Raw genomic sequence first — 27,905 nt, forward strand, 5'->3', positions numbered from 1 at the left:
CCACTTCACGTTTCACGCGCTTGCGCGACTGTGCGCAACTGTGCGCGACCAGTATCTAAAATCTAAATCAGTGATGGTCACTGATAATATCAGTTGTGATGGTAGGTAAGGCGCTTTTTTCGCGCATGCGCGAGTTTCGTCAGGACCGTCCTACGCCGCGCCGCGCCGCTGTCACAATGGGCCGAAAAACGGGTATAAAATATTGCAGCGTTATTTATGGGCTTAGGGTCATAAAAAAGTAGGTCGTTGGATTCGTCTTGACGCCAGCTATAACATAATGAAATTATGCGAAATTAGCGAGGTGGCCAAGGTACCCGATCTTCGTACATGACTGAGGCCATCTGAGGTTAGAATAGTCGCGCATGCGCGAAAAAAGCGCCTTACCTACCATCACTGCCCATATGGTCCCATACGTCTTTGTGGGGAAAGTAGTGGGAAACTATTTCTTATTTTAAACTTTTTCCCTCAATTTTATATAAAAATTAAATTATTAGATTAATTTTTTAATTTAACTGGCAGGAATGTACCGGAAGAATTCAGAAGCTTCTTTTCACGATTTTTCAAGTACATTCGATAATTTCCGATAGCAGCACCATCGAAGATTCTCGATCATCGATACTTATCGACCGTACCATCGATAGTTCTCCTTCGCTAGTGTGCACTAGTGTGTGTATCAGTATATATATGTCAACACGAAGATGTATACAAAAAATACATCTGGAAATGCAGGGAACGACTTGTCATCAAATTGTGACAGAATTATATCGCGTTGAAGTGAAGGAACAATCGATCAAAAATGCCGGCAGTGATCGTGGGCCCACCTCAGCGAAGCGAACAGATGTGGCAAGCGCTAAAAACACACATCACTAGAGAAAGACAGCGGAAGAAACAAGGTAACCTAACTCGCGCATTAAATCCTGTAAAAGTCATTTGTATCTACAAAATCCTATTGTTTCCCAGCTTTGTGACAAATAAGAAACCACTGTTCGATTTTGATCGTCTAACCTCCTATAATATTCTGTCATTTCGAACTTACATTCGTATCTAAATACAGGGTGTTCATTAACACTAGGTTCACGGAGCACCAAAAACGACTATTTCACTTTATAAAAACGACGAGAACGTGTCTATCCAAATTTTCAGCCTTTCTTTTTATAATATATACCCAAAGAAATAAGTTTGTCGAATAATTCCTATGAAATAAAAAAAGAGAAAGTTTATTGCCTGCATAGATAAATACACAACTAGTGTATGTGTGTTACGAATACGCAGAGCAAGAAGCAGATGCAGAGGAAGAACGATTAAGGAAAGAAAGGGAACGCCAGCAGAAGCAGGATGTAATGACTCTTGGTGAGACCAGGGAACAGATATCCACCCTGGAGAACGAGCTTTCTCAGTTGAAGGACGAGAAGCATCAATTGTTTCTACAATTGAAGAAAGTTCTGAACGAAGACGACAATAGAAGGAGGCAGTTGATCAAAGAAGCAAAGTCTGTATTTATTTGTTACAGAGTCGAGACTGTTTTTTGATGCTTTGTAATCGAATGTCATTGTTCCGCAGTGTCTGCCCTGAAGTGTTAACAGCGGTGGGAGGATATCCAGGAGCTAGTCCTAGGGTAGTTCATCCGCAAGTGTTCCTTCCTTTACCGCAAAGCAGTAGTCCTCTTTATAAAGTTACCGTCGGCACGCCGACGCATACTTTATTGCCAAGTGTAAGTGCATATTATTTTTATATTTCCATTGGTAACAGTTTTCATATTATTGCATCTATAGGGACCGTTAAAGAGAACGCACAGTCCATCACCGCCACCAACAGCATCACCATATCATGCTGGTTATGGATACAAACCAGCACCATCAATTCCAAGTTACAATCCTCCACCCACTAGTAAGTATACGCATGTATATCGTTTCTATCTTGGTGCTAAAAGATATGTATATATATATATATATATTTACAAAGAGTAAAGAGAGACAGTATTAAACGTAGATATTTGTGCCTCTATAGAATCTGAGGAAGCTGCTAGGAGATCTGGCGATTCCCGAGCTGTTCTCTGGAACAGTGAGTGAATACACCTTCTTTAATTTCCATGTTCTTTTTTTTATTTTTTTTTAAACAACCATCAATAGGATCGTTTGCATTATCTCGCTGTTAACCGTCCCCTTTTCTCTCGTCTTCCAGAGAACAATCAGTACTCCGCCTCCAGCTTTTATTCCACTCCTACTGGTCAAAGTGTCTACAGTTATTCGGCGCCTACCACGCAACCGTCTCGAGAACCTGAGCCTGCCAAGTCTGTGTACCTTTCTGGGAACAGAGGAACTCTATCGACACATCAAACGGGTATAGAAACATCTGTAACATACAAAATAACAAAAGGTTTTCAGCAGAAGTCCCTTTATATCAAATAACACATGAAACGTGATATTTTCGCCAATAGCAGCAAGTTGTTATCTCGTCCTGTATTTTGTTATAATTGAGCAGGGTCTTATACCGGTATTTTTCGGTTATTTTTACCTAACCGTTATAGAAAACGAAATATCGGAATACCGGTATATGAAAATACCGGTGTATTTGTATATACTTACCGGTAATAACTTCGGTTTTTCCAATGTATGGGATACATTAACTGCTTCACGATCATAAACGAGGTATTCCGCGACTCACACGTCTTATTAATAATTAATGTTGATACAAATTTTAGTAAATTTTATATATTATAAATATGTTTAAAAATCACTTAACCGCTTCGTTACCACGGTCAAGATAACACGAGATAGAAAAAGGAGGTACATCTGGAAGATCTTCGGCTTAACGCTTTATGACGGCCATGGAGATACGTCGTCGGTGGATAGTTTACCTGAATTCGGACTCGCGCTTGTTCTTTCGTACGGAGGGTTTTACGACGGAACGTATTTATATTGTGTATACTTAACTAATTTAGGTGACTGCTTCTTGTCGGTTCCGGGGTAAGTGGTACGCAGTTCCTTTTTATTTGGGGCATCCTTCGGATTGGAAAAACCGAGAAAATACCGATACTTTTGATTTCGGCAGAATATCGGTTACACCGAAACCGGTATTTTAACGATTTCGGGTTTCATCCATTTCTCTTGGCATAATACTGGTACGAAAACTTGACTGGTATTAAGTTCCTGGAATTGAGCCACGTAAGTTAACGAAACATTGAAACGTGTTTTCATTTGTTAGCATACGTAACAAGCTTACATTCGTTGGATCACAAAGGTGCCTACGCGGAGGATAAATTCTACTTGCGACCAAGCAGCCACGTTACCGTTCACGGTGGAGCTATTCCAATTCAACAACCACCGCAGGTATTCCTTGCACTTCCAAGTATTATATTACACAATCGAAACAGTGTACAGTACCTTTTCTTTTGATTTAGGGTGCGAAGACAGGAGGAATTACGTCTGGATATCCAGTGAGAGCTCCACAACCACCACCCGCTCCATATCCACCCCCTCCACCCGGAACTTATGTTAGCGCATCCGGCGCTAACGTTCCCGGCCGATTGCTATACACTCAGCCGGGCGCAAGATATCTTCAGAGAGAAGTTTAGGGTATAGGCGTTTGCTTGCATCAAAAAGATATTCCAACGCATCTGTATATTTGTCAGCATCATCATTGTAAAAATGTTTTTATTTATATATGTCTTTTTTCCGTACTATAATATTATTCAAATACAGATATTGAACATTTGAAACGAAATTTACAACTACGTTCTACTTTTACGTACGTCATACTAATAAAGTACAAGCGTCTCATTCTTATAACAGAAGCTATTTCACGCGAAAATAAATTCAACATAATCTTGACTTTTTACAGTGCTCGTCAAAAACTTAAACTAACAAAATAATTAATAATAACACTTTCTTTGTCATCCAATGTGTTTTCGTTATTTCATTTTATAAGATTAAAGCTGTATGCCCAGTTGTCTCTCTTTCTCTCTGTGATTGTTAGTGAACAAGTGACTGCGGAGGTCGTAAACATCGGCCAGTACCTCTTGGCACACTTTGCAGAGAATGTCAGTGGTTCCGGGTTTCCTCGGATCTCTGTCACATTCAAGTGGAACACATGTTAATATATTTCATACCTGAACTATCAAGGAGTGATCCTGAACTCGGAAATTCATAATTTCTCGAATTTCCAGGTTCGAGATTATTCCTTGTAAAATACATTTTTGCTAATTCGTTACTTACTCGATTGTCAACGCCCTCAACTTTTTCACATGCTCTATGAGCTCCTGCAACTGATTGGTTTCTTCTAATTCCAATGCATTGTGTAACTTATATATATTATTCACGATCATCGACTCTCTATTGGGCCGTAGATACAACGAATCATCGTATAAACACCACGTGTCGAAATTATTGATCATTTCGAAAGACTGGGGCTTTCGTGTTTTGTCTATCAATTTGAACAGCGCGTCCTTTATTCTGTTCTGACAAATGATTGTCTCCTCCATGTTGTCACTGCTCGTGAATTCGTGGCTGATATGCATTCCAATGTTCATCCAGTGCCGCAATCTGTTTATCTGATGAATCAACAAAATATTGGGTTGGCAAGAAAGTAATTTCGGTATTTTAAGGTGAAATAAAACCGAATTTCTTTATTCAAGCGATGACTTTTAATCAATAAAATATTTTCTTATTCATACTTTTTGGCAAAAGATCATTGAATAAAAGGGAGAATATGTTATTCATTAGAATTCATTGCTTGAATAAAAAAATTGGGCTCTATATTTCACCTTAAAATACTGAAATTACTTTCTTGCCAACCCAATAATTAGAAAGTACGAATTTTTCTGAAGGTCATTTTTCAAGGAGATTTCACACAGATCTAGAAAATGTATTTTTTAAAAATTTCTTTTCGCGTCACGCAATATTCAATGCCGCAATCTGTTTATCTGGCGAATGAACGAAATAAGTGGAAAGTACGAATTTTCCTTGAGGTCATTTTTCAAGCAGATTTCACATAGATCTAGAAAATGAATTAAAAAATTTTTAAAAACAACTATTAGTATTTCCTCCGCAGTTTCGGCCAATTTCAATTCTTTTTAAATGTTTTTTTCGTGTCACGCAATAAACTAAGCGCTCTAACTTCTCAAGAAAAACAAATTCAGGTCGTACGGTCCACTATTAAAAATACCGAATATTATTGCGAGTGACTGTAGATTCAACGAAGACTTGTACAAAGTTTCATTAAAATCATTTCATCTGATTTAGCCAAGGTGGCCCGTGACGTTCCTACGTTGCAGGAGGCCCTAATGTAGTTTAAAGTGAAGTAAAAATGTCAAGCAATTGCTTACATATTGCAGGTCATCTACGGTAATCTCAGTGTCGAATTGAAGTTGTATGTCGTGCTCTGGGAACAGACTTTTCTTGGTTCGAGGATCAAAGCCAAGTCCGCACAGGGCGCCTATATAATGAGTGCCGTATATATCGCGGCGCAGTTCCATCGTCGGTGCGAAGATGAGCACGATCAACGCTGTCAGACCAGAGATTCGTGGCATCAACGTTGTGTTGTACAACGTTAGATTGCTGCTATAAGCGCTTTGCGACACAGAGCCAGCTACGAGAAGCCTCTGAGAAGGATCTTCCGGATCGGTGTCGAGCAGAACAGCGTTCACAGAATTCATGCCTATATTGACCTCCTTGTCCCTGCCGGCTATAGTGAGATGTTTCAATCTGATCTCAAGAGGTGAGAATGGTCCCTTCAGATTTGCCGTTGCGTGACACTCCGAGTCTTTCGGAGGATCCGGATAATTGTCCAGCATGTAATCCTGATTGTATTGTAACTGTTCGTAATGGAAACACTGTTCGTTGGACATGTCCTCCTGTTTCATCCGTAAGTCGTGATTAAACCGTGAAAAATAGCCCTCCTCTTTTTCAATTGCGAATCCCTTGTCAATCAGTGACTGATTCACACTGATCTCTTCTTCGTCGGTCTTCAGCACCACTTCCAACGCCATCACGCCGTTCACGATCGAATAAATGTCGCCGTGCAGCTGGCCCGATTTATGCACCAGCATCCAGAAAAAGTCGTACGCCGCCTCCGACCAATTCTCCAAGTCATCCGTTGACGACGATTGCATTCTTGCTAGGTGGCATTCGATGGCTAACGCAGGAACATTGGCGATATCGGGCATGTCTATGCGCCTTAAATCGCATAGGCGACACTCGCTCGAGTAACCGTAATCGATGAAGGACACCTGCACCAGGACTTCCGGCGATGTCACGTAACCCTCCACTATCGCCCGGAAATGCGATCTGCAATTGTTATTTTCGTACGGAGCGACCACGACTGTACCGGTTTCTGGAGGTGTGCTGAATAATTTGAGAAGTCTTATATTCCTCTCGATAGCGAATTGTATCCTGTCGATCTCCTTCTTCACTCTGGAGTCGCGGATTTGTATCCAGAATCGACCAGGACTTTCAACCTGAAAATTTAGGTTGTTAGTCGAGCCATTTCACGCTCTCATTAAAGTTTGAAGAAACTACACGCATGAGAGACAAATATTGAAGTTGTCCATGCACATATCCGAACAAGAATCTTTGTTAGTTAATTCGTACAATGCCACGTGGTAGTTACCGATTGTATACATAAAAATCTTTATTTTTGCCAAAATGGGTGGGTGTAATTTCAAACAGTGTAGAGATTAAAACAGTTTATAAGACAATCAGCGCGTTTCTTGCAACTTAATAAAATCACTAAAGAGAGAAACCAATTTCTACTTGGCTCTTATATTTTGCAATTAATCCAAACAACTTTTATTTTCCACAAAGATCCGCAGTCTAGTTATTAAACTAACAATTTACAAATAATACGTACGTGATATACGACTATGGGAATACGGGACGACCGTAAACCTGGCAATCGCGGTCTCATGTGATTCTCATTATCGCTACCGCGAGTAAAGAACTGCTTTCTTTTTAGATTCTCTGTCTCCGCCCTTTCGATGGCAACGTCCTCCCTCAAAATCGGTATTTCCAGCGGTATACGGATTTGCCTCATTCTAATGGCTTTATAAACAGATTGTGAAATTTTCTTCGTGGTATTAACATTATTCTTATTACTACTTCCGCGTAACTCATCCTTCATAAATTGTACATAAATCCTCGAGGAATTGTCAAAGGAGACTCTCACTTTGACGCTGGGAGACGTCATTTGTTGCGCGAAGATCTCTTGGATTCTCTTAGCGTAAAGAAGTCCAGGTTGCCTCATAGGCCATCCTTGCACGTACACAGTCGTGGCAGGGTCCAATCCGTTCAACAATTTGATTCCCGCGTGCTCGTTCATCTCCGTATCCAGTACATGCTTGACAAAATAATTCGGATAGAACGCGCCAGCGATCACGAACTTCAAAACGATCGGCCGTTCGTCTTCCTTCCAGATTACTTTGTTCACACCCTCGCTCTCTTTTATCCCGAGACGCTCCAGTCTCCTCGTCAATTCTGTGATCAACGCTTTCACCTCTCGCAGTACCCTAATCTGTACAAAATTCCTCGTCGCCCATCTCTTCTCAGAGGCATCGTCGCTTATTCGGCGACTCGCTTTCTCGCGGATCCATACGTTGTATACGTTCATGAACGCTATGCAATCGCTGCAAGAACTGGACGCCCATTGTAGCCGAACATTGTAAGCCAACATCTTCTGCTGGAACGGGCTGTTGAACATATCTTTCACGGCTAAACTAGCCGCGATCACGATCGTGTCTTTTAAAATGCTGTAAACGTGTCCTAACATTATAAGTTTCGCGACGTGTATGTCCACCGGAAGGTGGGCCATCACTCGACCGAGATCCGTCAGCTCTCCGTCGAAGTGTTTGAACTCGTTCGGCTTGTCGATCAGTGCACCAGCCTCTTTCAACAACAGAATCGTTCTCTCTACATTTCCGAGGTCCGGAGGGTCCAGAGAAAGCGCCAAGATAGCTTTCGGCTCACCCATGTCTAACAACTTTGATTTCAACACCACGTTCGCTAGAGGCGCCCGCAATATTTCTGGAGGCGATTCCTTCGGCAGAATGGATTCGTAGAACTCTTGCGGAACCAGTCTGTATGCTCGTCCGTCCATCACACGACCCGTACGACCAGCTCTTTGCTCGCAGTTCGCCTTGCTCGCCCATGTCAGCTCCAAACACTGGAAGTTTGTCTTCGGGTCGATTACAAGCTGCTTCGTTAAACAAAAATCGATCACGTATTTTACGTCAGGTACTGTGATACTACTCTCGGCTATGTTTGTAGACAGAATGACGCGACGGTATCCAAGAGGCGGTTTGTGGAAGATTCGTTGTTGCTCTTCGTTCGTTATCGACGAGTGCAACACCACTATGTCCCATTTAGCTTGCTCGTGTTTCGGCATTGACAACAAACTGTGCATTTCCTCGATCTCGTTGATTCCCGGTAGGAACACCAGGATCACGTGTCTCTCGTGGAGCTTCGTTTCTTGATCGTAGGACGCGTCGTCAGCTTTTATGTCCACGTCGTCCAGAATTTTTATCAGATTCGTGCAGAATTCCATCATCTTCTTCGTCACTTTTGGCTCTGTCATGGAAACTTCAGGATACTAGAAAAAGCGTAATTGTTACAGTTCGTAAGTACAATGTGTTCTATACTAAATTATACGAATACAATTTATTTACCGGACCCAGCTGAGTCATCTGGCACAAATAGTATATTCCGATGTTGAAGTAACTTCTTTTCGATATATCTATGATAGGGGCTTGAACCAGCTTATCTCCCACAGGCGAGGAGAAGTATTTAGCGAATGCCTCTACTTGGAATGTCGCGGACATCAGTACCACTTTAACCATCCGTGAATTGGTACGCAACAGTTTGCGTATAACAAGGAGAAGAAAGTCCATGTCTTGGTCCCTTTCGTGAACTTCGTCCAGTATAATATGAGTGTAATCCAGCAAGGTTTTGGAATTTATCAGTTTATTTAAGAGCACAGCTGTTGTGCAGTACGTTAAACGAGTCTCGCTGCATGTGTGATTTATCAGTCCAACTTGATATCCGACGAGAGTGCCTACAGGCCAATCTCGCTCTTCGCTGACACGCTTCGCTATGCTTATGGCGGCAATACGTCTCGGCTGTGTAACTACGAGGCGAACAAACAATTACTTTAATACATGCGATGAAAATTCAGGGTTGTGTTTTAGAAAAACAAATGGCTTGGCTAAATAAAACGTGCTTGGTACTAAAACTTTTGGGATGACGTAATGTATATAGGGTAGGCAAGAAAGTGACTATCGAAAGATCGATACTAAAAGTTTGAACAACCAAACGAAATTACCTATGATATTGCAATGAAGTTTTTTCTTATAACAGGAGTCGAGAATGAACTGCGGTACTTGAGTGGTTTTACCACAACCGGTGGGTCCTCGAATCACCAGTACGGAATTCGTTTCGATCATGGAAATAATTTTATCCTTCTTGGAAGTGATCGATAAATTATTCTTAAGCTGGTGCGCAAAATCATATGTTCTATATATTTTCAATGTGTCCTCGTTATTGCATAAATCCTGTGCAGCCTCTGTTCCATGTGATACAAGATCGAAGTTGTTTTCATCGTTTGTGTTGTAATTCTTGGTCGACTGGAAACGAGGATAAATCAAACGGGATGAAAAAATTACTTTCGAATAATTAATATACCTCTAACAGCTCCTCCTCCTCTTTTTTTACATATTCAGTCACATAGTCTTTTCCACTTTCCAGACTCCTGATCGTTGCGTTTAATTCTGCATCCAGCAAAGACATGTCCTTTGGTAAGTGCTTTCGACTGGATGGTCCCGGTAACACTTGTCGTTGGAATGTTCCTTTTGCGCTGAATATATCCAGCACATCCATTTTCTGCTATTTTATGGAACAACTTTGTGATATTTCATACAAATCAATTTATATCTACTCAGAGATTAGCTATTTAAATATGTAACCACGTTTATCATGAATCGGTCAATCTTCCACAATGACGATAAACAATACACCGTTGCGACAATTCGCGATTATAACCGCGTGCGGCATGCGGTGTGTTTGTGTTTCTTGCTGATTCAAACTTGTTCAAACTATCCAATCGCAACAATCGAAACTTCTCTGAATGATTATATAAACATATCGATTGTACGTGATGATTATCGAGCGTGACCTCTATCGACTATCGAATGCGTACGTGTAACTGTGTGGCGAGATATACATATATCCTCTCTGTACATAATGTATAGAATATATAGAGACATATATATGATTCATTGCATTGCAATGATGTACGTCAGAAATACAGTGGTTTTTGAAATTTCTTTTTAAAAACTGTGAAGCTGTCTTTTTTTGAAACTTTGAAAATATATTATTGAACATTTAAAATAAAAATGGCGGGAATTTCGTATCTTTTAATTTTTAGCTGAAACACAACCAACGATTTTTTAAATTCTTGCGTACCTACCACGTTATTGATGACGCTAAAAATCTCGAAAAAAGTGTATGTAGGAAATTCATCAATTTTGAAAGACATCTTAAAAACTTTTTCAACGAATGTTTCAATTCCGTCGGCGATAGTGGAAAAAAGACGAATTCTTAAAATCGTAAACCGGGCTCTCCTATTAGGGGATACGTTACTGCGACACAATAGCGGTACTTTCTCGATTTATGATGAAGAACTGGGGAACGGGAAATTCAACAGGTATCAGAAGCGCGCGACGTTGTGTGTGTCATGAACTCGAAATTCCTGTATCGTTTTACTAACTTTCCTGTTTCTTTTTTCATTATTAATGAAGCGTATGTAACTTGTAAATAATTATAGCGGTTGAAGACTCGTGGTAAGATGAAGAACGCAAGTGGTAATTCACAAAACGCGCAGAAATTAAAAAGTTCATCTTCGCATGATCTGTCGTCGTGTAAGATGAAGAACGCAAGCAGTAATTTAGGAAGCGCGCACAAATTAAAAAATTCGTCTTCACATGATCTGTCTTCGTGTGAAAAAAAGTCTGCGACGGATACGTACGTATAAATCATACTGTTATACACGTATAGATTCAAAGTATTTTTAAATATATTCCTTATAGTTATTGGTGGCTGCTGTTTGGACTTATTGTGATACTCACGGCAGGAACGAGATTCTATAAAGTAACAGAACCTCAGCACGTTTGGTAAGTGTCCAAACGTTTCAGATTTGTAAATTCCAAAGTAATTTATTTATGTTCATTTTTAGCTGGGACGAAACTCATTTTGGTAAAATGGGGAGTTGGTACATAAACAGGACGTTCTTCTTCGACGTTCACCCACCCCTTGGAAAGGTAATTATTACGTTAACCCCTTGCACTATAATTTTCTTTGCATCTACATTGATCGGATTTAATTTATAATTTCTTAGAGGGAAAAGAAAACATATATCGATTGTACAGTCATGTATCACTTAACAACAGACAACCCGGAAGATTTTTAAGGTGCCTAATAATGATAGTTGTTAACCAAATCGTTGTTAAGCAACGCATGACTGTATTCCTATACCTATATTTGCTAACGGCTAACTTGATATTGTAGGGCAAGGGGTTAATATGATTATTGTGTATTCATTAAGATTCTACATTGTTAGTTTCCAGATGTTAATAGGTTTATCTGGTTACTTGACTGGTTACGATGGAACGTTCGCTTTCGAGAAGCCAGGGGATAAATATGAAAATGTTAAATACATTGGCATGAGAATCGTAAGTACGCATACTAGAACCACAGCGATCGAGTGTCACAGTTGTGGAGAATTATAATCTAATTGAATTATAATACAATTGAATTAATTGAAGAGTGTAGTTTGATGTATAGTTGGTGTAATTAAATTAGCGCAACTATGCTGTATTATTGGTCAGGAAATCTAAATTAGGTGCATTGTATGTTTCAGTTTTGTACATTTCTAGGTGCAACTATAGTTCCTCTGTCATACCTAACAGTATGGGATTTGACAAAATCTATTCAAGCAGCTGCATTTTCTGCATTACTTATCCTCTTTGGTATGCATACTTTTAATCATTTTAATGAATAAATAATGAATGATTTTTGACGATTAATATCAATGTATTGCAGATGTGGGCTTACTGACATTGAATCAATACATATTGTTGGATCCCATACTATTATGTTTCATGATGTGCACAACATGGAGCATGGCTCGCATGGGAGCCCTACACAACGAGCCGTTCACATGGAAATGGTGGGGATGGCTCTCTTTCACAGGAGTTTCACTCGCTTGCACGATTAGCGTGAAATTTGTTGGTTTGTTCGTTGTTCTTTTAGTTGGGCTTTACACAGCTTTCGAATTGTGGAGAGAATTAGGAGATCTTGCAAAACCTATCGTAAGTTCTCCTTTGTATTTAATTACTAGGCTGCAGATCTTATACATTTATAATTGTGGGGTCATTAATTTCATTCAAAGTATTAATTAGGAAGAGTTTGTTCATTTATGTTTCTCGTAATTAACTTAGAATATTTTTATGTTGCATAAAGATCCGCAATCTACTCATTAGTTTCAACACGTTTGCTACCACCATTTGTTTCGCTGCTTACCTATGCTGTTAATGAAAAAATAAGCAATGGAGTCCCTAAATAATATACCATGTATTACGATTTGACTATCTTTGAGTAAACTGTGGTAGCGAACATGTTAAGTTAAATACGTGTACGTCTACAACATTGCTTATGGTTTACAGCTTTATGTGGGCAAACTTTTGTTGGCGCGATGTATCTGTCTGATCATGTTGCCCATACTATTGTACATGTTATTTTTCTACATTCATCTTTCCGTTCTAAATAAAAGGTAAGACGATAATCTTAAATAAATGTATTTATAAAAACAGTAAAATCTGAATTGTTCTAGTGGAAGCGGAGACGGATTCTACAGCTCCGAATTTCAATCCTTGTTAGAAGGAAATTCTTTGTACAATGCTACAATGCCAAGGCAATTAGCTTACGGAGCAACCATCACCTTGAAGAATCACCGTACAGGAGGAGGATACTTGCATTCTCATTGGCACCTTTATCCAGAAGGTGTCGGAGCTAGACAACAACAAGTACTAATATACTAATATATGTATATAACATTGGCAACACACTTCGAAAAGATATTAACGTTTCAATGTTATTTAGATTACTACGTATTCGCATAAAGACGATAACAATCTATGGTTAGTGAAAAGACTGGACACCGATGATATTCCAGATGAACCGATACTTGTCAAACATGGCGATCTCGTGCGATTAGAGCACGTGATCACACGCCGAAATTTACATTCTCACAAAGAGTACGCACCGTTGTCGAAGAAACACTATCAAGTTACAGGATACGGCGAAGTGAGTTGAAACTTTTGTTTAGAACTGTCCGCTATGCAACAGTTAAGTGGTCATCGCTGTATTTTATCATAGATTTATATTTATACGTGGTTTTCTAGAATGGTACCGGAGATGCCAACGATGTATGGAAAGTATTAATAGCAAACGGCAGAGAGGACGATGTGATAGAAACGGTAACGAGTAAATTGAAGTTCGTACATTATCTACACCACTGTGTTTTAACGTGCAGCGGGAAGACATTGCCGAAATGGTCAGTCAAATTTGTAAAAAGATGAACATTTTTAAGAAGAGATGTTTTAAAAGATTTTATCATTTTTCTGTGCGATGTACAGGGCATACAGTCAACAGGAGGTCTCTTGCAATCCAAACATGAGAGACAAGAACGCGTTGTGGAATATCGAAGATAACAATTATGCAAAACGTAAGTGCTCGTGTATGAATGAGCGATAACGTTTATTTAACGTCTTCCCCTTTGCACAGTGCCGAACGTTAGTTTCCAAGTTTACGCGCCAGGATTTCTGACCAGATTTTTCGAATCGCACGCGGTGATGCTGCAAGGAAACTCAGATTTAAAAGTAAAAGAGGGAGAGGTATCGTCACGGCCATGGCAATGGCCCATTAATTATAGAGTGAGTCTTTAGTTTACTTCTAGACTGTTAAATCGCATCAATTCGCTTTTGTTATAAATGTATAAAATCCGCAGTCTACTTATTTTAACTGTGGTCTTTCCAGGGACAATTCTTCTCGGGAAACAATCTGCGAATATATTTGCTCGGAAACCCAGTCATATGGTGGAGCAATATAGCATTTTTGATACTGTTCATCGTTCTGTACGTTCACGCTTGCGTACGAGAGCAACGCGGTTGCACAGACCAGCCCGCTATACTCGATCAACGAAATAAAATCCTAAATGCTGGAAAATGGTTGTTTCTCGGCTGGATATTGCACTACGCGCCATTCTGGGCCATGAGTAGAGTTTTATATTATCATCACTACTTCCCTGCTTTATTGTACAGCTCGATGCTGACTGGAACAACTCTGAATTACATAATCGACACTTTACTCATTCTGCTTCCGAGCAGAATTGGACGCGTGGTTTATCATACAACATTAGCTGTTGTTGTTTCGAGTACCACGTATAGGTAAGCCAGTTCTAAAGAAACAATTTGTTACTAGAACTTACAACATTTAAAGAATTAAAGATACTGTTGTAACTTCTGTACTTGGAAATTAATGCGGATCATTTTTATTTTGCGTAAAAATCCGCAGTTTAGTTATTACTAATAGAATAACAGAATGATTAAGTATACTTGTATCGTTGTTTCAGTTTCTACTTGTTCTCACCATTGGCGTACGGCATGGTCGGACCATCCGCGCAAGACCCCGAAAGTTCAATGCATAATTTAAGGTGGATGGACACTTGGGAATTTTAGCAGATTTCGAGACAATTAACACGTTAAACGCAGAGTTAATTTTAGTTTAATTTAAGTTCAAACAAAAAAATACAAGATCTGCGTCGAAGATGTCAGAATTTGGGGAACACACAAGAATTGTAAATACGAACAAACTTTTTATACTTTTACAAATATAATATATTTTCCGAATTGCAATTACTCTAAGTCTTACCTCTTTCCTGTGTGACTTTCTTACGAAATCGCAACAGGTTAAACGAATTAATTTAATGAATTATGCTCTAACTCTTCCGTTCTTGTGAGCAAAAAAGCACGAAAAAATTCACGAACATTCTACCTAATAGCATACACGTCTGTGAATTTTTTCGTGCAAATTTCATATTTTATATTGAAGTTATCAGATGATGAATACGTTTATAGTTTATTATTCTTAGTATGTATTTTTCTCAGGTTTTTCGTATCGGGCAGACACGTGTAAAAGAAACGAAAGTCCCGAAGAATTCAGAAAAAATGAACATTTTTCTTGCTACTACAAAAATCTAGTACACGAGACACTGGAAGGGGATTAGTCCTCTGTCTTATTTATAATCAATTTATTGTCAGGAAGCCCGACTGCTGTGTAGAGGCCGAAGTAAGGCGCGCGTACCCTAACAGCTTCCAACAAGTATAATTGCGAGTGCGTTGGTAATGGAAACATACCGGTGAGTAGGCCGAAAGTGTAACTGGCGGCTCGCGCAAGACCGGTACGCTTTAAAAGGCTTGTCGGGGAGCGTGGTCCGCTCAGCTGATCGACCCACGTGCTGGACTGCGCCTCGTCAGCACAGCGGCGGCGCTTCGGGTTGGATTCGATATAACAAAAGTGTCCAGTTGAAGAGGAAGCCTTGAATCACAGCTGCGGGTCTCCGCTGCTCTTCTGCCTCTCTTTCTTCCTCGTTAACCGTATAGACACACGTATACGACGGTGGGCGAATATATTCAATCCTCTTGACTCGACGGAGCTCACTCGCTTGGCGAATCGTCGCGCGAATAACACTTCGGTGTGGAAACCACCGATCGATAAATACCTCCCGGGGATTCCTCAGTCTGCTGTGCAACCACGAACGTGTGCTCTCTCTCTCTTTCTTTCTCTCCGTTTCTCACGTGAGATCAGGAATAGCTGTCAAATTGACCACGTGTGCCTACAAGTTCCCGGTGTATACGTGTCTCCGCGTGCATCAGTTGAAAACCAGTGTACCCTAACCGAGGAGAGAGAACAGGAGACAAGAAGTTTGCAGTCTCATAAGGGAAACATAATCGACGCCGTTCACGCTGCGGATAAACGGCCAGATGCTCGATGCCGTATCACGCAGGATTGTTAGTAACGAGGGAATTAACGTTCTATTGCTCGCTCGAGTCAATAGTAAGTATGCCCACCGTTTCGTATTGTTGCTACGAAATCGTTACACGCAATCACGAGCATAGAGATTCATTCTTCCGAATAACAGCTGGTTCACCAGACCAGATAAGGGAGGGGATGATTGCAGATACGCATCAATTACTTTAAATAGGATAAATGTAGGGGAATCGATTTTTTCTGTATTTTTTTTGGTGAATGGATAAATTAGATTCTCCACTGCAGTGTTTGCCCCGAGTCACATAACGGGGTTATCGACGATCGAACCGTTCCGCTACTGCGACAAACAGATTTAGATAGCACACTGTTTCATACGAGTTCTCGAATGAGCAGTGTCGCCAGTTGAGAGCCAAATGGTTCTCACACATTCTCCTCCTTTTCCCCTTCCAGTATCCTATTCCAGCACCAAGCGTACACTCCAACTTCCCCCACTAAGACCGTAGACCACGGTGCCCGTGCCGTAGACTGGACTGGTCATCAGAGAGGGGGTACTTGATTCCCCTCGATTTTCTCAGTCTGGCGACACTGAGAATAAGTGTTATCTGTAAGGTGTCTTCGTGTTTGTGGGAGAACCGGAAGAACGATAATCCTGCGCGAAAGAGTTACGAAGAAGTAGTAACAATTTTATCGTATATTTTGCTTTTGTCGAGCATGCTCGTTCTAATTTTTCCTTTAGCTATATAATTGAAGTTATACACGTACGTGACATTTTTAGATTTTCGTTGTTTAAATTTTCCTTGCACTACGATTTATTTTACGGTTGCAGTGATTCGAATTTCTTTCATTGTTACGAAATTAATGACGTACATATTTAGAGTAACTTCTGTTCGAAGTGTTCGTCACGAGTCTGACTCGATGTTACAGCAGTGCGAGATAGCAAGACGCATTGAAATAAAAATTCTGCGGAACCTGAATAAATCTGTTTTCTAAGTGCAGATTTTCGAAAATAAATAAAATGTTCGAAGGGTTAATTTATAATACAGGTCTTGCACTCCAAATTCACCCTTTTGCAAATCTAATTCTACCTTTTACAAATGAAGTATTCTTCTAAATGGTCATTATTATATAGAATTATAAACTATCAAATGTGGTAAAAAATATAACTGCCATTTTTACCACTTTTGATCGTTGATAATTCGTAAACCAATTAACCAATTTCAATTAAATTTTCAGAACGTATATAATTTATACGAATTTACAAAACACATCTTTTAAATTTTCGTTATTGGCCCAGCTACAAAAGTTAAAAATCAATTTTCAACTATTGTTTTTCACAATTCCAACCGAATGTATTTTTTCAACATATTTATTAGACGTCATTTACTAAATTACAAAATTGTGAAATTGGAGTGCGAAAGGGTGAAAATGATTTGCAAAAGGGTGAAAATGATTTACAAAAAGGTGAAATTGATTTGCATGAGGTTAAATTGATTTGCAAAAGGGTGAAAATGATTTACGAAAAGGTAAAATTGATTTGCATGAGGTTGAATTGATTTGCAAAACGGTGAAATTGGTAAAATAAAATGGCAGCAGTGCAAATTAAAGCACCTTCTCTCAAATCGGATTCGAGATTCGATGAACATTGTGGCAAATATTCAGCCCAGTTTATTTCCGCGGGAACTTCGATCGGCTGGGAAAGTAGCGCGGAACACTTGTTGCTGGAGAAATATTCAAGATTATCTTGAACAGTTCGGCCCGTCTCAGGTTTCGAGAAGTCATCGCGCCGACCCTCCTGAAACATAATCTGCGGTTTGTTCGTGTGACAGTCACAGACGTAAGTTAATCGAGCGTAACCACGTGCATCCGCGTGTCAATAGAGGCAGAGTTAACAGGGGGCACCATAAATCACCGTGATAATCTTCAATTACCGACCGATATTCGAAGCTGGTCGGTAATCGGTGGCGCGCCTCTACCGTAGGCAACCAACATTCTTGTATTCAAATCTATAGTATTTTAAATTTCCCGCATTTCCCTCCAGACCTACCGACCATCAAAAATGACTGATGTGTATATATGTAGTATTATAAAAATAACAAGATCAAATTTATTTATACTTTGTACGATTTTTACTATCAAAAGATATTTACTACCAAAAAAATATATTCAATAAATTCCCATGAAAACACCTTTACAATTTCAATAATTGTCAAATAAAAAATCTAAAATGGGTCATTTCACCTCTCGTGGTAGGTTTAGTGTTAAATCGATGCCACATTGTCTGTGAATTGATTCAGCTGTTGGGTTAAGCCGATTGTTGCTAATTAAAATACAATTCTCGTATTGTTCGCGCTGACACAGATTCTCGTTGATTATACAGTACTCGATATAACAACCACTTCGAATATGTTAGCATTTATAGAAAGTCGCTTTGCGATCGTTCGTTCAATTAACTATTCAAATATCATTGGCTTTCCCGACTTTTTATAGAAAATCGATCCTCTGCGCATTATTTAGTATTTTGACCGTGTGTCGAGAGGTTGCTAATTTAAATCTTCCACTCTAAATTCGAACTGAAGAAACTGAAATGCTGGAGTAGTTCGAGTACGAACTTGAATTATCGAACATTACTAATTGTTAGATTCGTACTCTTATCATTGAACATTTTTCACTTATCAGTCTTAGATAAGTACCCGGATTACTGTTTGCTTTTTCTGTTAACACTAATCGTACCGCGACCGGCCAAATGAGCGCTTTCGAAATTAGAAATTGTTCAATAAATTTCTTTATTCGAGCACGTGTTGTTTCAAAAATTTAATTGTGAGTAATCTAAATAAATTTAGCCTTGTAATTTTTATAAAACAATATATATCCGATACATTTTGTACGCGGTACAGTTAGTGTTAAAATAGTTCCACCTTGAATGTCTGAATTTTGTCGAATTTTGTGTTTGAAAGAGTTACCAATTGATATATGTACAAGAAAAAATTTGTTAAAAGTATGAATCTTCAGAAATATGTTTTATAATAGGCTATTTAAGATTAGCAGTAACAATCCAAAACGCTGTCGGATGCAAGAATACGAACGATGCATCTTGCAGGTCGCGGTCAGATAAGCTATCGTTCTTCCAAGTGCAGGAAGCGCAAATTGGCGGTGGAATCTGACCTACTTCGACATGCAGATCGTTTTAATCTTCTTGCATGTCTCATACCGGACCGGTGTAGACGTAGCACGAAGGTGTGGGCTTCTCTTCCCTAATTTCCTGGCCGCGAATTACCGTAAATTGGAATACTTCCTCATTGTCGTTGTCGTCTCCACCGTTCCCCTTATCTTGGGACCAATTACATGCGAAGAGGCGTTGTATTACGGCGAACCGACAATTCTGATAACAGCTTTATAAGCACGTATCGCTTCTATTCTGCAGACTGAAAACCCCCGTCTTCGAGTAGCTGCCATCCCCATATTTGGCTAAAATATTCATTGTCAGCTACCGGAAACTTAGCAAGAGACCTTCCAAGGAGCACGGTCGCGGTAACTGGCCTAAAAACATCAATAAAATTAAACCATTTTTTTCTCGAATATAAAATCGAATTGAAGCACTGTTTAAAACACATCTTAAGTTACTCAAACCAATTCTTTTTTTGTATTTTTTCCAATTCGAAATCTGCTGGCAAGCCTTCAGATCCACATTCCTTCCAGAAACTCTTATCTATATTTGTGCTGATAATGTGCGATTATGCTTTGCAGGATAGCAAAGCGGAAGAGTTTCTCTAGCGGGCCGCGGAGGCACCCTGTTATGTGGCGGATCGCAGGAACTATAATATGCGAAACATCGTGCTAATCTTCTCATTGGCATGGATTCTTGCGACACAACGAGGACTATGCGGCAAGCTCGAGCGGGTCGCTCATCGTCCGAACGTCGTTCTCGACGATTATTACGCTTACCGCCACATCTCGATCATCCACTTCAACGTGCCAGACTGCACGGTCGCTGCAGCGTTCAGGTAAACGTACTGTCCTCACAAAATCTGTGCTTCCCTGAAACGGATGATTCCTGAGGTCATTCGAAGAAACCAGGATTATTATTATTGTACTACTTGTTTTAACACTTATCCGTCCCTCGTGTCAATACGACACAGTTTTCCTGAAATAAGTTGTACTGTTCTGTTATTTGTAGGTAAATTTTTTAATGAGTAACACATAACCGAAAAATCTAAGATGTAGGTGTTAACTCATCAATTTAAATGAAAAAACATCGAAAAATAACTGTTCACCTTGTTATTACATCGATCTTTTACCATTGTGTCAATTTGACACTGAGGTGCAGATTCAGTTCGTGAAATGAGTGACCATCACTGTGTTATTTTAAAAACACAAGAGTTGGGCGTAGTTCTGCTCTGACAGCCGATGATAATTGTTTACAGGTTCACTGTAGAAGAAGTGAAAACTGGCGGAATAGGTAGATGCTCGCCAAGGAACGTCTCGCTGTTCCTGAAGTCGGGTAGCTTGCCTTTCGTGAGGCCCGATGGCTCAAAAATAGCAGCGAAAGTGATGAAAGGAAGACGCCGGTATTATGCTTTGAACATGGAGAGCAACGAAGACGAGTATGTGATTAAGATAGACGCTCCAGCGCCGGGCGATTGGTATGCCATAGCGTTTCGATCGTGGAGCGATCCGGACAACGGAAAGATCACTCAACAGGGTATTGATTGCTGCTAGGAACATGAAAATCATCCCTTTCGTTGTAGCAATCACCAGCTTAAGGGGGCAGATTCGTTTCCAGGATTGCAAGGGTGCGAGATTTGTCTTCTCATTTCTCGATAATGCAACGATGTGGTTTTTCAGTAGTCAAAAGCGTTAGGTAAAAGATCAATCTAGGCTGCGATCGCTCTGAAAAGTCGTATTTTTACGTTTACGAGGCGTAATTTGCGTTATGCGGCAGCATGCAGCTGTCGCAGCTTTATGAAAATAGCTACACACGCATATTACGATCTTTTATCTAGAGCTTTTGACTACCGAAAAACCCTATCTTTGCATTATCGAGAGAATGAGACGCGCATTCCGCACCCTTGCAATAATGTGTCCAAAAACGTGTCGACCCCTACCGAGTCTGCAAAAAGCTCAAGCTGTCGGGTCCAGTTTTGAAAAAGTGATTCGTTTTTAAAAGGAATACTTTGTGTACACCGACTGTCTGTTTTTCCGGATTTGCGGATGCCCTAGCAACAGGGACGACCGAATACTGACACATCCTGTTTCTCAGGTCTGGGAGCCTCCTGCGACACTGTGCTGAACGCAGAATTGCTGCTCGAGTCTGCGTCCCTGGTGTCTCTGATGGATTCGAAGCTGGAGTACGAGGTGCACATGAACGAGAGCGCCGATTCGGCGATGATGCAGCTGCTGGTGCCCGACAATTACGTCGAGTCCAGCCTCTCCTTGAGGTCTTCCTGTGGCGAAGAATGTCGTGTGGCCGTTCACATAACCGCGGACGATCATCTGGCAGCGACGATCGTTAACACCACCAACAGCACTCTACTCTTCAGGCCGTACTCGGACGTGTTCCATTACGTGACCCTTCGCCTACTCTCTGGCGATGCTTCGAACGTGTCTTTACAACTGCTCGATACCACTCCGACAAACTCCAGCCAGGTGAAATCGGTTGACTTGATGAGGAAATCGCTGCCAGACTTCTTCCTGTTCGACTACGAGCATCTGCTGGCGAACGGCACCAAGCCGTCGGCCTTCAACATCTCCGCCGACGCCATGTCCGTTCTCAGCTTCCGAATCGGCCGGATCTACGACGTAGGTGGCACCTTGACCTTGGGCCTAAAGCTGATCGACGACGAGGAGAAGGACAAGAGGAACGTCGTCGTCGCGGCTTGCATTTCCTTAGGTCTGTAACAGGTCCCCTTCGTGTCAGGTTTCATTTTACGGATTGTAAGAACTAGATAATCGGAAGATTTCAAATTGCATAAAATCTATAGAATCCGCAGTCAAGCGATGACACTGTCTAACAGCAGTGTTCCAGACAACACTGTTGGCATGTTAATTTTGTACTGATTGGCCGGTTTCTATTTTGCCAGGTTACTATTCAAATATCACTGCCGGCGGAGCGTGCGCACGACTCGACAACATCACAGCAGCAGACATTTATGTAAACTCTACCACGCCGGCCAGCTTACACATTCCCTACCCTGAGCCAGGCACCTGGCACGTCAGCTTAAAGTCTTTCTGCGTCGAAGAGAATTGCCAATGCGCGCCCACCTGTTTGAACGGCACCGTCTGCGAAGAATGCGATTGCATGATCCCCTGCGACGCCAGAGTGGTCAGCCGTATCTCGTCTTTACCCTGTATCGAGGGTCGTTGCAACTCCCGCGGGAAGTGCATGCACTACATGAGCGGCGGCTTCGTGTTTGCTGCGTGTCATTGTTCAGGTGTGTTGGCGTTGAACGTTTCTTTAAGGAACTAGACTCGTTTCTAGGATTGCAAGGGTGCGGGATGCGCCTTCTCATTTCTCGATAATGCAAAGATGGACCTTTTCTATTTTTCTTGGAGATGTCCTATCTTTACGTTTACTTTATGAAAATAGCTACATGCGCAGCTGCAAGCTTCAGAATAATGCAAATTACGCCTTGTAAACGTAAAAATAGGATTTTGGAGAGCGATCGCAGCCTAGATTAATCTTTTATCTAGCCTTTTTGACTACTGAAAAACCCTTAACGCGTATTTTTTAAAGAAAAAGTATCGAACCTTTTGCATTGCGATTTTACACGCGTGTTCGTTGGCATTCGATGTACGAGCGTGATTTTTATGGTGTAAAAGTAATCAGAATTTTCATGTAAGAGAAACAAAAAAGTTGCAATTGCCAATAAATGGAATTTAACAGAGCGCACTATAAATTTCTGGCAGGTGCATACCGGGGATTCGACTGCGCCGACGACACCTACGTCCTCAGCAACAGCGACGTGATCATCCGCGTGTTGTTGTTGACCTGCAGCAACCTGACGTTCATAGCGTCGATTTACGTGGCAGTGACCAGGGAATACTTCACGGAGGCGATTGTCTACGCGGCGGTGATGTTCTTCTCGACGTTTTACCATGCATGCGAGGCTGGGGAGGATGTTTACAGCGTGTGCATCATGAGGCTCGGCGTCCTCCAGTTCTGCGACTTCTTCAACGCTCTATTATCGATCTGGGTGACCTTGGTGGCTATAGCCTCGTTCGGGCCAAAGCTCACTGCTTTCTGTCAGGTTGCTGGAGCTGTTATCCTAGCAATGAGTGCTGAGATGGATCGCACGGCTCTCTGGGTATTTCTTTTGCCTGCTATCACTGGTTCGGCTCTCATTGGCCTGTCCTGGGGCTCCAGGTGCAAGAGAAGGGGAACTGTGCGATACCCTTCTCGCCCTTACAGGTATGTTGCTATTTCTTCAATGTCTGTAGAGTATTCTCTCCCTAACTGCGGATTTTGTGAAGTTATAATAAAAATTACCTGGTTCAATATAATATTGTAAAGATGTTGGACGACTTCAATCATGTTGTTATATGTTATTAAATACATTTTCGTTTAACTTTTGTTTTTTTTCTACAATGGGCTTGGACAATTTTTATTTTATACAAAGATCCGCAGTCTAATCATGACCCAGATAGCACCGTACGTACGTAGGATGTCTGTTTTATGTCCAGTTTACGTTCACGAGTCCTACGTCCGTTGCGAACGTCCCTGTGGCATCCGTAGGATGTCCAGATGCTATCTGGGGAGTGAACAGAGCGTGCACAGCTGATTCATATCGATAATATTGTTTTCTCGGATTCGCAGAAGTATTTATTTTCCGGCTGGGCTGCTGCTGGTGTCCCTCGGCCTGGTCTGTTACGCATTTCTGCAGACACGACGGAATTACTATATTATTCACAGCCTGTGGCATGTGTGCGTCGCGATAGGGGTGGTTCTGCTTCTGCCGAAGCGACAATACATGAAATAGCGTTGCCAATCTTAAGAAACGGGTGCAAGTGTGTTTAGAATTGTTGGTGCTGGGGAGCGAATTGTACATCGAATGTACGTTGTAGATACCAGAGATCTTATTCTTATAAAACTCGAATAACGTTTGCGTAAAGCTGGGGCAGAGGCTATTATAAATACACTTTGAGAGCAATCTGAATTTAACGACAAGATTATTCGATCGAGTCACGAATAACTTTCGTTTTAGCGAAGCTATTTTGATTATTCACGAGACGAGGCTGACAGAAATATTTGTGAAAAATTGCCCGCTGTTTGTCCAGACGTAAACTTGCTGGACAGTGTTATCTATGACTCTATCTAGCAATTATTGAAGGGTTTAGCGTCCGCCAAAAAGCGTATAGATAGAAACCGTTCGGTACATGTTACGGCGATTCAGATATACGTTGATCGTTAAGATACGTGATATGGATGTAAGATTCGCTGAGAAGTGCTTGTTGCGTTTTCTAAGTTTATCAACGTTACACTTGATTTGATATCGTTTAACAATCTGTTGGAAGTATCTCGCTAAGGACCAAAGAACTTCTAGGATACACGTGTATAGAGAGTATTCACTATTTTTCCATGTAACACCATGAAGCTTTACGATCGGAATACCCGTTCGCTGGTCGAGGACTATTGAGATTTCAGTTACGGATCGAACGTCAGTTCATTAGGAATCTTACGGTATTCGTTTCATTTCTCTAGGAATGGACACCTCGCACGTGGATACATAATATGTATATATATATATATTTCTATACGTTCGTAAAGATTGTTGTGTCCGTCTAGGGCACCACTGACAATTATCAGAACGACGGAAACTCTAAAAATCTAAATCTTAAGAATATTCATAAAAATGTTTTAGTTAATTTCGTCGGGACAATGACCAAACTAGAGGGTGGGTTTATCTATGAGACAATTACATTGCAGTGCGATTTAAATTATATATAGTAGCATTCACGTATTGTTAATCTTATATATTGTGTATTTGTCATAGTAATAACTAGACTCCGGATGTTTATGCAAAATGAAAAATTTGAGCTACATATAAATTTATATTCTTTATTAATAATCTTAATGTGGTCAATATAATAGATTCATATTCTTAGTCTTTTAATATTTTTTCACTGTTTTAAGTTACACTTGCTCATTTTTCTTATAAAATGCATCAAATCCAGAGTCTAGTAATAACCGTGTACAATTGAACTATTGTTATTTGTCAAACATAACATTCCATTTCTCGAGTCGTTCGAATAATTGTGATCGGTACCCGAAGTCCAGGGTAGTAGCGACGTTAATCTAGAATGTGCCTACAATGTTCAACGCGACATCGTCGCGGACGGAAAGAGGAACGCTAGACTTTCGGTGAAAGGCTCTAGTTACTATATAATATGTATATCTCTGTTGTCGTCTGTACCGAGCGCACAGACGAGAAAATTATAATCATTATTAAACTGTGTGCATTTGATACGTTTCTGTCCACAGTCTATTTATAAAATCTCTTCTGTGCCTCGATCAGCAAATGGTCCACGTTAAGAGAAAATTGTCACGGCGTGGTAACAGCTCAACAATTCCACTGGAATAGGCGCGTGTAACAAACGAAATAAAAGAGAACATAGGAAGATATACATTGTGAATCTAGCGTTTGAATTGTCGAGTTGCCTGCAACTATATACCTACGATCCTAAAACTAGATGATCCCATTAGGAACTGATCAATTCCTATCTACCATTTGTTCGAATGGAACCATAAACAACATTCTTAGCTTCGTCCTATGGCGTTTATCGTACACGGTGGATCTTTTCACAAGAAACAATTACAGGAAGAAAGACGGTAATCGCTCGGAGGGGACGCTCCAATCATAAAATCAATTAAATTTCTTTTTTTCAAGTACAGTTACTCCCTTTAAGGGGGTAGACTCGTTTCCAGGATTGCAAGGGTGCGGGATGCGTCTTCTCATTTCTCGATCATGCAAAGATGGGGGTTTTCAGTAGTCAAAAAGTAATTTGCAACCTTCAAGTTCCGCTGTGGTTTCTCGATTTTCTACTTGTTTATCCTGTGTACTTGCTAGTTAGACCGGTCCAGGTCCGCTAGGTGCTGTCGTGGGCTGTGTATGAGCGCTAGTAGCCGCTGTGATCACGTTTGATAGCAGAGATAACATAGTCTCCATGGAAAACCCGCAATGGGGATACACTCGTGGACAATTGCGACCGGATCTCCCAGCTTCCACCGCTTCCTGGATCGCGGTTCCTTCCATGGCAGTCCGGAAAATCTGGTTCGTCGTTATCGTCTCGATCATGCGATCGAACGATGATACCTGCTCCTCTTCGTTCAACTTGTTCGCCTCTCTCATGGACGTTGCAGCCTGTTGCGAGTAAGTGCACACGGCTCGCTGCATGCAGGATGTTGTGTCTATCCCGTGTCGCGCCATTATATCGTCTAGCTTCGTCACTATCTGCGAAACACCGCTCTCCTCACCTGCAATCAATTTATTGCGTCATTCATCAATTCAGAACACTTTTACCTGGTCCCATTCAATATATCCATTTTAATTAAATCGACATCATATCATCAGACAGCGGATTTTAACGACCAGGTGTAATTTAAAACAGTAAAACCATTAGAAGAATGTAACAGTACTGTTATGTTATTTCCAACCTATTAAAAAATGTTTATTCTGCATGAAGATGCGCTGTCTACATATCATTCTATCACTTGTGTAAAAAGAACTTTCGATTTTCATGTTTCTTATGGTGAGCATATCGCATATCATATAAAAATAAACAATTGTATCTTACTTCTCGCATACTGGCCGTAGGTGCCGGATAGCACGTAGAGCAGTTTGGGGATGATTAGGATGGATCCCACCCCTATTATGGCGCCCAAAAGCAGCCCACCCAGGTCTATCTTCGCAGGAGCATACGAGGACACTCCGTAACCCTACGGCCATTTCAGAAAATCTTGTTCCAACAAACAACTTTTGTTAATCAAAATTATTTATCAAAGTCGCTTACGGTCCCCGTGGTCCCAACATTCGTAAAACCGAATCTGGGTTCCTGACTGCGATCCGTGATCTCATTTGCGTTCGATTCACTGCGTTTCGTGGATGTTTCACTCCGTGGATCTACTTGCGAAGGCATAGCAATCTGATCCTGAGCTTTTGGATCCCTTTCCAAGAAGATCATGGAGCTCGGTACGAACCTGTTGTTTTTCGGATAGTTGCTTTCATTATTTAATTATTTGATTTTTCTTGTTCGCATCTTCTGCAAGTATAAATTTTTTCTTACCCTCCATCGTCGTATTTCGGGTTACCGTTGACGAACACCGTCGAAGACATTACCAGGATGATCAGGATTTGAGTGTTCAATGTCATCTGGAAGAAAAGTATTCGTATTATTTTAAATGTACCACATAGATTTACGGAAGATATCGGCAATGACGCGTTCTAATATTTTTAATTCACGATTATTGAGATTGTAAAGATGCAGCTATGGGGAATTGTTCGATAATTTCTTTGGGTATATTATAAAGAAACAATGGCTAAGAATCTAGATAGACACATGCTCGTTATTTTTGTGATGATGGGGTTTGTGTGGCGGAGTATACCTTGAAGGAGCGCAAGAAGATGATGGAATCCGATGGTCGCGTGTCTGTCCGGCCAACTGGAGGACACGAAGGCGACTCCTGGAATATATAGCCGTTCACCTGATGCTCCAGGTGGTCACGAGCCCACCAGCCATGAGGATAATTGGCCCTGGCGGTTTCGCTTTCGTTGTCAGATTTTCATGGGACGCTATCACGGTGCGTGACTCGGACGTCTCTCC

At 40.8% G+C, this 27,905-nt stretch overlaps 5 protein-coding genes across 13 annotated transcripts; 3 read left to right on the plus strand and 2 right to left on the minus strand.

Moving 5' to 3' along the window:
* The first annotated feature begins 174 nt into the window (after nucleotides 1–174).
* Nucleotides 175–3,723, plus strand: LOC143210429 (uncharacterized). The gene is made up of 8 exons (XM_076427304.1): nucleotides 175–893; nucleotides 1,273–1,489; nucleotides 1,561–1,711; nucleotides 1,773–1,887; nucleotides 2,008–2,061; nucleotides 2,182–2,340; nucleotides 3,205–3,329; nucleotides 3,401–3,723. Exons 1-8 carry the CDS (start codon nucleotides 797–799, stop codon nucleotides 3,572–3,574), a joined length of 1,092 nt encoding a protein of 363 aa, XP_076283419.1. The 5' UTR covers nucleotides 175–796; the 3' UTR covers nucleotides 3,575–3,723.
* Nucleotides 3,622–15,757, minus strand: Spn-e (tudor domain containing 9 protein spindle E). Of its 5 annotated transcripts, none has more exons than XM_076427210.1 (8): nucleotides 15,458–15,757; nucleotides 9,669–9,866; nucleotides 9,310–9,610; nucleotides 8,657–9,114; nucleotides 6,847–8,580; nucleotides 5,324–6,454; nucleotides 4,215–4,549; nucleotides 3,622–4,067 (listed from the first exon to the last, which is right to left on the minus strand). In XM_076427210.1, the coding sequence occupies exons 2-8, from the start codon at nucleotides 9,861–9,863 to the stop codon at nucleotides 3,929–3,931; spliced, it is 4,293 nt and encodes a 1,430-aa protein (XP_076283325.1). In that variant the 5' UTR covers nucleotides 9,864–9,866; nucleotides 15,458–15,757; the 3' UTR covers nucleotides 3,622–3,928. The 5 variants fall into 5 exon arrangements, with proteins under 5 accessions (XP_076283325.1, XP_076283324.1, XP_076283323.1 ...); XM_076427209.1 differs by having other exon boundaries at nucleotides 9,669–9,869; XM_076427208.1 differs by lacking the exon at nucleotides 15,458–15,757 and adding an exon at nucleotides 9,953–10,703.
* Twisted (Protein O-mannosyl-transferase 2) lies at nucleotides 10,547–15,353 on the plus strand. 4 transcript variants are annotated; one of them, XM_076427248.1, is made up of 15 exons: nucleotides 10,547–10,689; nucleotides 10,810–11,006; nucleotides 11,072–11,155; nucleotides 11,218–11,302; nucleotides 11,609–11,713; nucleotides 11,902–12,010; nucleotides 12,084–12,352; nucleotides 12,707–12,813; nucleotides 12,874–13,066; nucleotides 13,143–13,346; nucleotides 13,445–13,596; nucleotides 13,679–13,767; nucleotides 13,827–13,975; nucleotides 14,079–14,488; nucleotides 14,674–14,959. In XM_076427248.1, exons 2-15 carry the CDS (start codon nucleotides 10,831–10,833, stop codon nucleotides 14,777–14,779), a joined length of 2,238 nt encoding a protein of 745 aa, XP_076283363.1. In that variant the 5' UTR covers nucleotides 10,547–10,689; nucleotides 10,810–10,830; the 3' UTR covers nucleotides 14,780–14,959. The 4 variants fall into 4 exon arrangements, 3 of the variants coding, with proteins under 3 accessions (XP_076283363.1, XP_076283362.1, XP_076283364.1); XR_013009245.1 differs by adding an exon at nucleotides 15,209–15,353 and having other exon boundaries at nucleotides 10,646–11,006; nucleotides 14,674–14,898; XM_076427247.1 differs by having other exon boundaries at nucleotides 10,647–11,006.
* A 259-nt stretch (nucleotides 15,758–16,016) lies between the features above and the next one.
* Nucleotides 16,017–25,718, plus strand: LOC143210408 (transmembrane protein 8B). 2 transcript variants are annotated; one of them, XM_076427253.1, is made up of 7 exons: nucleotides 16,017–16,157; nucleotides 19,836–20,092; nucleotides 20,513–20,790; nucleotides 21,349–21,978; nucleotides 22,169–22,519; nucleotides 22,995–23,496; nucleotides 23,902–25,718. In XM_076427253.1, exons 2-7 carry the CDS (start codon nucleotides 19,911–19,913, stop codon nucleotides 24,062–24,064), a joined length of 2,106 nt encoding a protein of 701 aa, XP_076283368.1. In that variant the 5' UTR covers nucleotides 16,017–16,157; nucleotides 19,836–19,910; the 3' UTR covers nucleotides 24,065–25,718. The 2 variants fall into 2 exon arrangements, with proteins under 2 accessions (XP_076283368.1, XP_076283369.1); XM_076427254.1 differs by lacking the exon at nucleotides 16,017–16,157 and adding an exon at nucleotides 17,291–19,619.
* Nucleotides 18,195–27,821, minus strand: LOC143210440 (uncharacterized). Its single transcript, XM_076427326.1, has 5 exons — nucleotides 27,688–27,821; nucleotides 27,369–27,454; nucleotides 27,096–27,282; nucleotides 26,880–27,021; nucleotides 18,195–26,559 (listed from the first exon to the last, which is right to left on the minus strand). The coding sequence occupies exons 2-5, from the start codon at nucleotides 27,452–27,454 to the stop codon at nucleotides 26,153–26,155; spliced, it is 822 nt and encodes a 273-aa protein (XP_076283441.1). The 5' UTR covers nucleotides 27,688–27,821; the 3' UTR covers nucleotides 18,195–26,152.
* Nucleotides 27,822–27,905: the final 84 nt, after the last annotated feature.

Source organism: Lasioglossum baleicum, chromosome 7, assembly GCF_051020765.1.
Source record: "Lasioglossum baleicum chromosome 7, iyLasBale1, whole genome shotgun sequence".
Classification (NCBI taxonomy): domain Eukaryota; kingdom Metazoa; phylum Arthropoda; class Insecta; order Hymenoptera; family Halictidae; genus Lasioglossum; species Lasioglossum baleicum.